This window comes from Eretmochelys imbricata, chromosome 17, assembly GCF_965152235.1.
Source record: "Eretmochelys imbricata isolate rEreImb1 chromosome 17, rEreImb1.hap1, whole genome shotgun sequence".
Taxonomy (NCBI): Eukaryota; Metazoa; Chordata; order Testudines; family Cheloniidae; genus Eretmochelys; species Eretmochelys imbricata.
The window spans coordinates 9,597,803-9,610,907 of NC_135588.1; the positions used below are offsets into that span (position 1 = coordinate 9,597,803).

Below are 13,105 nucleotides of genomic sequence, written 5' to 3' on the forward strand. Positions count from 1 at the left end.
TAGTGACCCCCTGTAGGCTCCATCCCATGTGTTCTCAAAGGCATCCCCAAAAGAAGCTGTCACTGAGGACTTGTCTACATGAGGCGATTGACTGGAACAACTATGTGGAGCAAGCTATTCTGCAGTGGCTATTTTGGAATAGGTCCCCATATGGGCAGACTTCTGGAATAAGTCACTTTATCTGGAATGATTAGTGCACTTTCAAAGCGGAGTAATAAATCTGGAATAAAATCACTTTTATTCTGGAATAGTGTGTGGAATAGCATATTCTGCAGTAGCTAGTATGGCCAATTTCCCTGTGTAGACAGGCTCTCAGAGTAGTTTGTGTAGATCTTCATAAATTGATACTTCCTCTCCTTTTTTGCATGCTTTTAACAGTGAAATATTGTAAATGTCAACCATGTTAATTATCAACATTGGGATTTGAGTTAGTGCCCGCCAAATGAATGGGGCAGTTCACAACTCAGAGCTATTGTTTCAGGCTCTCTGCAAATTCAGGCAGACATTACTGGATTGGTTACATTCAGGTCATGTTTTGAAGATTTTTTTCATAACCATAACAGCTAGAGACTGACTTTTCTCATTTTTAAATGCAAGCTGAGTGATTCTGAGGCACAATGGAGAAACAGAGGTTCACACCCTCTCTGGAAAATCATTTGGGATCACCATGCACTTTGAGAATCACTCCACTAACCCCTTGATTTGTTTTAGGATAAGCCTTATAATGTATAATTCTCTAAAGCTTGCTTCCAGTGACTGCAGACTAACTCTTTTATTGTTTTTTTTTCTTCCTATCTTTTATAGGTTGTAGCTACTGGTGCAATAACTGGGTCTGCCTTGCATGCTTCCATGTGTTGTATCCTAATTGGCAACTTGGACAATCATCTCTCACTTAAAAACAAAACTACCAATTTTTTTAACCTTTGGACATAACCAACACTTTACGAATTCCTCTCTCCTGTCTTTTCTCTTGGTGTGGGCTGTTAGCTTGAATAACAACGCTTCTCTTCAAGAAAAAATTGCTGTCAACTAACAACATGGCCATTTGTGTTCACTTCTGAATCATTTCAACAGGGCAGGCTGTAACTTCGTCCTTGAAATGGTCTTGTCGTTACTGTCTAACTCCTACTACTAGCAAGGCATAAGCAACAGAAATGGCACTCTGTGCTTGGATTCTATAGCTGCGGGTTGTTTTGTAGTTGCTAAATGTTGTTTTTGGTTGTGTGCATTCTGCAAGTCTCATCCAACAAAGAGTGGCACAGGACTCAAGCAGTTGTGAGTCCTTAGGTTACACCTCAAATCGTTATTGCTGTGGTGTGTAGCTCCTGAATGTTATGGTTTCACAGGCACAAATTACCATTAAGAAGTAATCCTGAATGGGGTGACAGGTTTGTGTAATTTTTGGTGGTGCCCAGAACGGGTCCAAGTCCTGCCCCCTTTCCCCTCACACCTGCTTTGTAATCTGGTTTACATTATTTAAAAAAATATATAAGTGGACTGGAAACAGTAAGCGTTTAACAGTTTCCCTATATTGCACAATGTGGGGTGGGAGGATGAGGGCTCTGGCTAGGGGTAAGGGGGCTGGGGATGAGGGGTTCACACTGCAGGAGGGGGCTTGGGGCTGGGGCAGAGGGTTGGGGTGCAGGGGGTTGAGGGCTCTGGCTGGGGGTGCAGGCTCTGGGGTGGGGCAGGACTGGGGATGAGGCATTTAGGGTGCAGGCAGGGCTGGGACCAGAGAGGAGGACTCCACAGTCCCCCTCTCACCTGCCGCCCTATTCTCCTCCTCCTCCCTCCCCCCCCCCCCCCCCCCGGGCGGGACACTCACCTGGCACCAGCACTGCATGTGCTCCGAAGGGCCGGGCCCCTCTCAGGTCCAGGAAGCCCTGGTTGAGGAGTTTAGTGACTGAGGCATAGGTCCTCAAAGGGTATTTAGGTTCCTCACTTCCACTGAAATCAGTCAGTGAACACCTCGCTCTCCAGAGGAGAGAACTGGAAGGAGGTAGGTTTCCTTTCTCAAGGTGCATCTACGCTAGAAACGCATCTGCAGTACCGCTGCAGCTTCGATGCTGTAGTGTAGACGCTACGGTGATGGAAGGGGTTCTTCCATCACTGTAGGAAAGCCACCTTCTCTGAGAGGCAGGATCTACGTCGATGGAAGAATTCTGTTGTTTCACAGCCTTGAGCGATAGAGTGAAGCCGACCTAACTTTGTAGTATAGAACAGCCCTCGGTTTTGGGACCAGTTGTAACTTTTTAAAATTACTTGTGGCTTCTCCCTCCCCTTTTACGCACCCACACAGGCCCAGGGACAATCCAGCCATTTGAGTTCTATCAGGTTTCAGAGTAGCAGCCGTGTTAGTCTGTATTCGCAAAAAGAAAAGGAGTACTTGTGGCAGCTTAGCGACTAACAAATTTATTTGAGCATAAGCTTATGTGAGCTACAGCTCACTTTATTGGATGCAGTGAGCTGTAGCTTGAGTAAGCTTATGCTCAAACAAATTTGTTAGTCTCTAAGGTGCCACAAGTACTCCTTGAATTCTGTCAGTCACTTGGGCTTTGCTAATTAGGGCGCCTATTCAGCAAAGGGCTTTGCTTTAAGTTCCACTACTTCAATTTAAGCAGGTGTTTAAGAGCTTTGCTGAATCAGGCTTGAGCTCAGCATATTTTAAATTTTTTTTTTTAAATTTTAGGGCTTTGTCTACATGGGGACACTCAGGATAAATTTGTCAGTTAACTTTTCCATTGGAAAGAGGAATTCAGTGACTGATTTCAGTGAAAATGATTAAAGTGCATTAAACTCCTGTGTAGACACTCTCTCTCATTCAAGGTTAAACTAAATTAAAGCTACTTTAATTTTGAATGAGTGTCCGGGGGTTTAAGCAGTTTAACAAATCCACTTTAAATTCACACCTCTAGTTAATTCAGATAAACTTTCCTGGGCGGCCACGTGTAGACAAGCCCTTACAGATCCTGAGTTCTAACAAACGTTTTAGTTTGGCAGGCTATGAAACAAGAGCCACTATCAGTTTGCACTAATTTTCAGTGAAGACAAATTATCTCCAATGAGTGTGTTTTCCGGAGATGAATGTCTCTGTACATACATGGTATTACATTTCCAGATAGCCAGGTGCTTGTGTACAATATTGTACAGTAAAAGAAAGTACCCTTCAATAGTTAACTCCTTTGTGGCACCTGCCTTTAAGTCATCTGAGGAGAATTCTTTTTGTATATTGAATCTTCGAAGATAGTGCTAACGGACCTTTAGTAAATGTAGGAAGGTCTCTTTCCACTAACCCGTATTACAGTCTGGAGAGAGAGAAAAGGATGACCATGTCAGATTGATCCTTTTCCTTGATAGAAATTGACCTTTCAATAGTAGTTTTCCTCCTCCCACCTTAACAGTGGTTTCCCAGACTTTTTTATTTCTTTTCTCCCTACCCCAGTTAAGAATGAATCTAGTTTTTTACCTTTGATCCAAAATGAATCTCTCCCCTGCCCAGATTGGAGAGGGAGCTTTTCAAAAGCACAAAAGACAGCTGGGTTCCAACACCCATTTAAAGTCAGTGGGTGTCGGGCTTCCAGCACACATTTTGGGCCTTTGAAAATTCCCCACCTTGTGTGTTGGTTTTTTGGTTTTTTTTCCCCCTTCTGAAATTTACTTCTCTTTGAAGCAGAAAAGATTTGTGCTTGGGGCAACCTATCCTGAAAAGCATTGGGAGTAAGGACTTCAGCATCAAGCCCTGTTAACAAAGTTAATTTTATTTGCCGATCACTTTACTTAAATTTCTTTGTTGGATGACCTTGCATTGTGCTGTACTGCAGAGCCTAACACACTTTATTTCCTTTATAGGACTCTTTATAAGGGCTGTTTATAGGGCTTTTTGTACAATGAATCAACAACAAAAAGGAAAAGAAAATGCATAACTTTTTTTCCCCTCCCTTCCCCACTCTTTTCAGCATTAACAGTAGCAAAGTTGTCCTCCGTTTTGAAAGATTTGGCTTGGGAATCCTGGAATCAAGTAATCAAAAGATATAGCATGGTGTGTAATTATCTTGTTGATATTGTTGTCTACCTGCTTACACAAAACATCAGAAACCTTCACGGGATCTTCCGAACTATGAAACTGGTGCAGCCCTACCTGAAAGCCACATGACCCCTCCGTTCAAACTGTCGTATGTTGTTCAAACTGTCGTATGTTGTCTGAGTTCTGCCTAAACACCAGCAATTATTTAAAAAAAATGTTTACGTCATATGTTTCTCTATGTGAACTATATTTTTTTAACTGATGATGATAATAATAATAAAGGTGATTTTAAGATTTTTTTCTTTTTTAAGTGCAAGCATTCAAATGGCACTGAAAAGAACTGCTCCCCCAGTTCTTTGTTGTATCTGTGGAGTAACTAAGGGCTAACTTCTGCACTGCAAATCATGCACAGTTTCCACTGAAGCTAATAGAGGTTGCACATGTGTCCGAGAACTGCTAGATTTAAATCACTAATGCAGCCAGTTCAAGTGAGAAGGAATGGAGTTATGGCCCCATTGTGTCTCCATAAGGAAACTCCTAAAAGAACTTTAGATTTTTATTATGTTGAAAGGAAATGCATGTATTGTGTCATGGTTTGGGCAAACTAATAAACTCTTGATTACTGATCTTCTCTGGAAACTTTGTCCAAGCTTGGGCTGGTTCTGATCTCAGTTACACTGGTGCAAATCTGGAATACCTCCACAGTGATGTTAACTCAGAGTCCAGATTTACACTGAGATCAGAATCCTGGCCTTTTGTCTTGACTATTGATTAGAGTGGAACCCTTTTCTAGCATGGTTCATTTATTCATAGAATAGCAGAGGGTGGGATTTAAAACAAACAAACAAACAAAAAACCCTGAGGGGAGCGGGAGCATCATAATCTCATTGGCTTTCAGTGAGAACTGGGCACCTTAATCCTTTTAAGGGTTTGTTTAATCTCATCTTTAACTTTTACAGATTCACGGTAATCAGACTTGCCACCTGCATATTGCAGCACTACTTATTTGGGTCTTAAATTCTTCTCCATTGAAAATGGAGTTTCACTGTAAGCAGGTTCCACAATAATTGAATAATGGGTGCTAGGATCCTGTCCATGCCAGCTGCATTTGAGACCATATAGTCCACATTCAGGACCAGCTTCTGCTCTTGCTTACAGTGGTGTCCGTGGAGTTACACAGCTGTAAAATGAGTGTAAAGGAAATGAGAGCTGGATTTGTACTATTTACTAAAACTGTGCTGGTGGTGGGAATACACATGGCTATATATATATAATATCTCATTGGAGTGGATTCAGTTTAAAAAAATTACCTACTTCCTACAGTGAGATCCCAAAAAGATCAAATAATGATTCCCCCTAACTCCCCACCCAGACTTCAGCGTTTCTCCAGTACAGAAACTGGGTTATGGTTTTAATTGGCTTTGGCCCTTTATTGGCACCACTGACGTTTTAACAATGCAAAACAACATGGCTTTTAGTGGAAAAGAGAAACTGTCTTCAAAGGACCCTCCTAGGTTAGGCAAATAAGCAGTAACCGTAGATGGCCTGATTTTCAAAGTGGCTGAGCCCCTGCGGAGCCTGTTGACTTCCCTGGGAGCTACCTCTGAAAATCAGGCCCAGGATGCCTCGTGTCTCAGGGTGAACAGAACGCTTCGTTTCCTGGTGTGCTCTTCCTGCAGAGTTCAGTTACGCTGCTTTGCCCAAGTGAGACTTCTGAACAGCCTGTTTAGTTCATCCTCCTTACTAAATCCTCCGCATAAGAACGAAAGAGAGTGACATGCACACAAACAGGAGAGATTATTTTAGATGTGTCCTTGTACTACTCTCTAGATCAAACCAGAACTTGAGGTCGTCCCCCCCGCCAATACAGTAGACAGGTGTGTATATATATTACAGCCCATGAAAAGATGGGAGTTGCCTTACCAAGTGGGGGGACAGTGCTAACGAGGCCAATTCAATCAAGGTAGAAGTGGCCTATTCCCAAAAGTTGACAAGAAGGGGTGAATAGATATACCTGCCTCCTGTATTTTTCACTCCATGCATCTGATGAAGTGGGTTTTAGCCCACAAAAGCTTATGCCCAATAAATGTGTTAGTCTCTAAGGTGCCACAAGGATTCCTCGTCGTTTTTGCTTGATACAAATTTACACAGCTACCCCTCTGAAACCTGTCCCCAAACTAGAACGATTTCTGCTGACACAGCACTGAGTTCTGGAAACGCCTCCCCCCATCGCTCTTTCCAGCCGCTAACCACATGGTATCACTTTTTAGCGTGAAACTTCTTTCCAGTGGAGGTGGCAAAAGAACTCTTTAAAAGCTTCATTTCACTTTTGAAACTGTAAGCTTATTGTGCAAAAGTTGCAAGGAAAATTTTAGCTGCCTTGCCTTATTCATCACCAGTGACTATGCTGGGATGCAGGACTTGATTGTCATGCTTTTATTCCGAAAAGAAATCAGGCCTGAAGCATTTATGTTTGGTGTAAAAACTAAGGCTGACAGGGATCTTACAGCGAGCAAGGAAGTCCCATCTTGGGCCATCTGACTTGAGCCATGTCTCATGTTTTGTCTTGTGTGTTAAAGGTTGATTTTTGAGGTAAAAACTCGGCACTTTTTGCATAGAAACAAAGGGGCCACGTTCTGGTTAGTGCAAGTGACTAGTGGAATCATCCCACCCAAATGCACAGGCATATGAGCTACAAAAGCCACGTTAATGTGCAGCTGTATGCTGGCTTTAGGCAGCCTTGCATGTACAATACTCTGGGCTGCCCCCCTGTTCAAGGGGCTGTGCGCAGGTGCCATTGCCAAATTGGGAGTCACGTGCATAGAAACATTGTAAGCCAGGCCCCCTGGACTGCCTCTCCATGCCTCCTAATAAGACTGTGTTTTTACGTAGTGCAGATCTCAAAGCACAAAGATGAGTAAGATCTGTTCTCATTTTATAGGTGGGGAAACAGAGGGCTTGTAGAGCAGCTACTCTGGGGCTGCATCCTAACTAGGAGAAAAGGTATGTTCTGATCCTGAGGTAAAATCCTAGTGAAAAGCAGGCAGTTAGTTGTTTTTTTACCACAAGCTATCAGGTCAAGTTAGACTGTTTTTTAACTCCACCCGCTAAAAACTGCAAATTGTGTTGTCTTCTCTAGGTTTTTACCTCTAGATAAGTAATGCACATCTACTACCTCGCTTTGTGAAGACCAGGCCCATGCATCTTCCAGCCTCCCAGAATGGGAACTATGGCCAAGATCCTCCCAGGTATTTAGGTGCCTAATTCCTATTGGCTTCAATGGGTGATAAGTGCTGAAATACCTGGCACAATCTGGGCCTATGATCCCATTTCTGGCTGAAGGTTTTCCAGGAGGCTTCTCTGTGCTGTCTCTGCCAGAATTAAATATTCAGGCCAGATCCTGCAAACAGATGTTAGTCTGGACCCTTCAGGCTGTGGGGAGCCCCCCTGAAGCCATGAGTGGAGTGCAAGGGTCTGCAAACAGTACATCAGTTTGAAGGCTCTGGACCTTAATTTTTAATATCAGTAATTCCCTTTTCTATTGTACTCTTGCCTTTTAAAATTTCTGTCTAACGTTATTACAGCAGACCGCTTTTCTGAGTTAATATGGTAAGATGCTTCATCATTTGCCTTGGGCATCAGATTTAGATTTAAATATTTTGTTGCTAAAAATAATGAGAAGGTGCCCAGCCTTTCAGAAAGGGGCAGTGGAAGCAGAGGAACTCTAGGGGTAGAGATGCACTGGGTGGAACGAATGCCAAGTGTAGGAAAAGAGACTGGCACTGTGCGTTTTAGGTGTATACATAAAATACCTGTGCTCCCAGGTAACACTAAGCAAGTGGGCAAATGCTTTAGCTAAAATAAAGGTCTTGTTTTGCTGGATGGTGTAGCAGATAGATGCAGATACAATGGTTTTGTCCAATCAGGCGCTCCCCTCCATCCCATTTATATATATATATATATATATATAGCAGGTGTGATATCACATGCACATTCCAGGCGCAGCAAACTGGGAGAGAGCTGCTGGTACTGGTCCATGACTTCTGCTATAAAACTGTCTGGTGTTGGCACTTAAGGGAAATACAATCCCTTGGGGAAAAATCCTAGTCCCACTGAAGTACAGGTGGTTTGCTAGTGACTTCAGTGGGGCTAGGATTAGACACTTAAATTAAAACAAATACTTGTGGCAGTTCTATTTCAGACATTTCCCCCATCCCCATGCACATTACGGCATGCAGACAAAATGGGGCCGGGGAAGTGCTTTGAAATTTTAGTTCATGTTTTCAAATTCAGGGGTGGGGGTCGCAGCTGATTTCTTTAGGACATGCAAAAACACAGCCATGCTTCTAGAGGCCACTTATGAAAATCTGGCCCCCAATTTTTTCACAGAGCGAACAAGATGGAAGAAAGGATTCCTAACTTCCATGTTCCAGACAATGTCATAACAAGTAGATGCTAAGTCAACACATACTCAGTCTCTAACAAATACTGTGTTCAAATGTTTATAATGTGTGTGTCGAATGTAAAGCTGGTTTGTGTGGTAGTTACTGATCCCACCGTAGCTTTATTTAATTAAATGAATAAAACCCCTTGAGTGTAACTGTATTTGTAGCAAGCTATATACACCATATGGTTTTGCTAATGAAAAAATACTAATATTTGCTCGTCTCTCCAAAGCTGAAGACTGAATTGTGCCATCAGTAATAAGCAGAATTCAGTTTCATTAGAAGATTTTGCTTAAATATTGATGGCACAATGTGTGCCTAAATGAAGGGGGAAATTAGTCTTCAGCGTGTCTCTAAAAACAGATGTTAAGACTTATTAGACAAAACCTCCATTAGCTTCAGAAAGTGTTTTTTGGCTAAGTAAAGATCTTGTGATTCAAAATTGTTCCATTGTATACTTTTAGTCCTTGAGTTCTGAATTATTAGTCCTTCATGTAACTGAAGAACTTGACTCTGGTTTGAATATGTGGCACTGGAAACAGCCTTGATGTACTCATAGCAATTAGTTTCTGCAAGTTGTGTGGGTAAAACAGGACCCTACAGCTGGCGGTCCCAAACCTTTGGTGAGGCACATCTTGGTAAGGTGATGGTCTCCAATGCTCATCCCCTCCTATTTCCCATATCATAGACCACTGACTTCTTATAGTTGTGTTAACCATTCTCCCTCCCATTCATTAGCAGCTAGCCTTCCTGTGGCAACATGCAAAAGTAATGGGAAAGTGCTGCATTCTTAACTGTCCTTTAATAAAATTATCAGCTAGGAGAGCCAGCACCATCTGACTAGCCAGTTCTCTGTCTAGTACAGTTTGAGATCCACTACCCAAAAGTTATTTGCACATTTTAGAAATATTATTCACAGAAACACAGGGCTATGTTGCCCATCCCTTTTTACGTAGAACTCCCAGACACATTTCAATGGGAATGGCACAATAGTCCCAATATATAGGGCTCTTTATATCCCAACACAGGTTAGGGACAGATTCTGATACCCTTACCCACATCGTGTGGCACTTTACTGTGCCTATGCTATGTTGAGAACTGCTCGGTGGTCCTGATCTTCAGCAGGCGTGTGTGACGCTGATTTACGCTAGTTGAAGACCTAGTCTGATGTGAGTTAAGGTATTAGAATCCTGCACTTGTTCTCTTAACGGTCTAATATCTTGGATCTAACATTGTTTTTTTATTTTAAAGAAGAGCTTACAAGAGCCTGGGCTGTGAATGGTGTCTTTGGGTCTGATTGCTGGTGAAAATGGGAAGTAACTCAACTGATGTGAAATGGTGTGAAAAGCACCAGGCCCATTTATTCCTTAACACGTGTTGCTAACTGAACTGGGTCTTTATGCTGCATTGTTTTATGATCGTTTGTACTATTTCTTCTTGTGGTGATGTTACGTAAGGGAATGACCAGCACTGTAAGCCTGTATCGTTTTAGCCTTGTAAATGTGAAGCTTGCTGTACAAGACTGCTACAATAGCCATGACTTCCGTAGTGTATGTAAATGGAGTCTGTAATACGGTGAAAATTGACATTTTCTTTTCAAATGTGATGTAAACTTTGTACAGTAAATTTTTTTTATATTTTCTATCAACTGAGTTTGTCTTCCAGAATTGTTATTAATTTAATTAAAATTGTTAGTATTAACAAAGGGTTAGTTTATGCAACTGGCAAAAAAAAAAAAAAAAATTGCACTCTACGCTAATGAAATTCTGGATATTTAGGATTCTTTTCTGTGAATAAATCTCTGCTCTGGATAAAACAAAAGTCATGGAATTGTGGGGTGTTTTTGTTAGACTTATGGTTGATTTACGATATAAGCAGATTTCCAAACTGACTGAATATTTTACACTTCATATAGCACCTTTGGTGCTGAAAGATCTGAGTATTTTACAAATACATTATTTTAGTACAGGAGTGCCTAGAGAACCCAGGAATTCCTTATGCCAGATGCTGTACACACCCATAGTAAAAGACAGTTCTCCTCCTAGAAGGCTCAGACTCTAAATAGACAAAACAGAGAAGAGAAACAATGGGGTGAAGTGACATGCCCAGTGTCACACACCAAGTCCGTGGTCATTAGAAATAAAACCCAGCCTGTCTCCCCTACATTATAGTATACATACTAACCATTAAATGCAGCACTTCTGGCATTGTAAACATAAAAAGAATTACACGAAGGGTGGCTGGCAGAAAAGAGAAAGCACAAGGGTGACAGTAATTTCACATGGCTGCTCAGCAGTTACATACCAGCTTGAGAGGTTTATTCGCTTTCTTTTATGTCATATCCTCTCCCCAGAATCTCACTTTTCATGCATCAGAAAGCAAAAGTGTTGTTAAAAAAAAATAGGGATTTGAATGTGACAAGGGGGTAGCCTGGAAGACAGGTTTGCGGAGGAGTAATGACTTGGAGGCCAAATCTGCAGTGAGGATGTCTGAGTAGCTCTACTGAGTCCCTGGAGCTATGCCAAGCCTCTAACCCTGAAGAGTTAAGTGATGCCCTCAGGAGTGGGCCTCTTCATTGGCAATTGAAGGCATATGGTCAAACTCTTTTGTACGTTGGTGTTCCTGATCATCTACCCTCCAGGAGAAATGGCCTGTGGTCTGGGATACTCCAGTCATGAAAAGAGGGAGGCGAATAACTAATTTTGAAGTGGAAAAGGGTGAGGCTAAAAAATCAGGAATTGGAAATTGTGGTCTCCATACCATGGGCTAGGGGGCCAGTGCAGCTGCTTTGCAATCAGTGCCCCCCATGCCGATTCTCAGATGATCGCCTCACCCAGGGATCTCCTCTATTCCAGCAGAAGAGGGATGTGCTAAAACTGCCTGAGGTTATGTTCAGCCACAGGTTTCCCAGCCTCGCTATTGTACCAAACAGGCTGTATCGGAATAATGATAAGTTTGAGATCCAAATCTAGCTCTAAACTCTGCAGCTTGAGCCCACTTCTTATTAAAATTCTCTGTTGGTGACATCAGTTACACAACCATGCAAACACCAAATGCCTCCCAAATACTCAAGGCTAACCTCTGTTCTCTTCAACTGCACTGGTGTAAATCCACTGAAATAGATTTAACACCACATTTTACACAAGTGTAACTAAAAGCTTGACCCCCAAGTTGCCGAGCTGTTAAAAATGGAATGTTTTTGAGTACTCTGTAAACACTATATCCCATACAGGCCAAACCTCTGTGCGTATGTCTGCACTGCATAGTAAACCTTGCCTGAGACTCAGCCCAAACTCACCTACTGTCCACACACAGTGTCTTCTGACTTGCACCAGAAACCTCTCAGGCCTGCAGACTTGCCCAGAGATACAGGTCTGAGTCCGAGGCCCACTGTGGCATGGGTCCGTGGCCACTCATTTTGCAATGTGGGCTCAGCTGAAGCTCAGGTCGCCAGGCTTATGTTTGGAGAGTCCACCAACCCTATCGCACAATCCTCTAGTCTGGTGCATCCCAGTCTTTCCTTCCCCAATCTTCTCACTCAATTCCCAGAACAGAAGCAACCTCTGGATTCAAATAGAGCTGCTGGACATTTAACCCTTCGTGTCCATGTGGACAGCTCAACTGGCAACACCGTTCACCCTATGGTGCGTTAGCAATGGCCAGCACGGACACGGAGTCCTAAATCCAGTGTGCTGTGTTTTGGAGGGCAATTCTCCCTCCTCGTGCCCTTTGTAAAGCAAACGGTTTGCCATTGTTTCTCTCCGCTCTTCCGACAGGGCCCAAGATTGTGAATGTGGGTCCCATCTTGTGCCCCAGTTTCCTGTGCTGGTACTACTTATGGTACGTGTCCTAATTGCAACCACCCCAGTCTCACAGCCTGCCCCACACCTCCTTGTCAGCAACTGCTTCCTCCCACTTCTCCATCCCTGTGCCCCTTGTCCCCTGCCTGCGATCACCCACCTGCATGTGCTCCCTCCAGAGCCTGTACAACTCCCTTCCCCTGCCCGCTCCCCTCTCCCCACAACATGCCTCCCTGCCTGTGCCCCCCAGCCTGCCCCCCTCTCCCCCAGCCTGCGCCCCCAGCTCCTGCCTGCTCACCTCCCCAATCAGACTGTGCTCCCCTCTTCCCCAGCCTGTACAACTCCCTTCCCCTGCCCGCTCCCTCTCCCCACAACCTGCACAACATGCCTCCCTGCCTGTGCCCCCCAGCCTGCCCCCCTCTCCCTCAGCCTGCACCCCCAGCTCCTGCCCACACCCCTTCCCCCTCAGCCTGCGTCCCCTCTTCCCTAGCCTGTACAACTCCCTTCCCGCTCCCCTCTCCCCATAACCTGCGCCCCCCTTCCCTCCCAGCCTGCACCCCCAGGTCCTGCCCGCACCCCTCCCCCCTCAGCCTGCGTCCCCTCTTTCCCCAACCTGTAAAACCCCTTCCCCTGCCTGCTCCCCTCTCCCCACAACCTGCACAACACGCCTCCCTGCCTGTGCCCCCCAGCCTGCCCCCCAGCCTACCCCCTCTCCCCCAGCTCCTGTCTGCACCCCTCCCCCTCAGCCTGCGCCCCCCTCTTCCCCCAGCCTGTGCGCCACCCCCCGCGCCTGCCCGCCTCCCACAACAGCCTCCGCTTCTCCTGACTCCGCCGCT

The 13,105-nt window shown here is 44.2% G+C and overlaps 1 protein-coding gene across 3 annotated transcripts in view; it reads left to right on the forward strand.

Moving 5' to 3' along the window:
- KSR1 (kinase suppressor of ras 1) overlaps positions 1-13,105 on the forward strand; it is a 123,992-nt gene that overhangs the window by 102,625 nt on the left and 8,262 nt on the right. The window contains exon 15 of one of the 3 annotated variants that reach the window (XR_013348296.1): positions 3,957-7,045. Coding sequence is in view for 2 of the 3 variants with exons in the window: in XM_077836882.1 (XP_077693008.1) it covers positions 3,957-4,035 (79 nt within the window). In the remaining variant the exon portion in view is untranslated. Of the gene's footprint in view, positions 1-3,956; positions 10,291-13,105 lie in introns of those variants that run through there. The other 2 variants (XM_077836882.1, XM_077836881.1) reach the window with 2 other exon arrangements.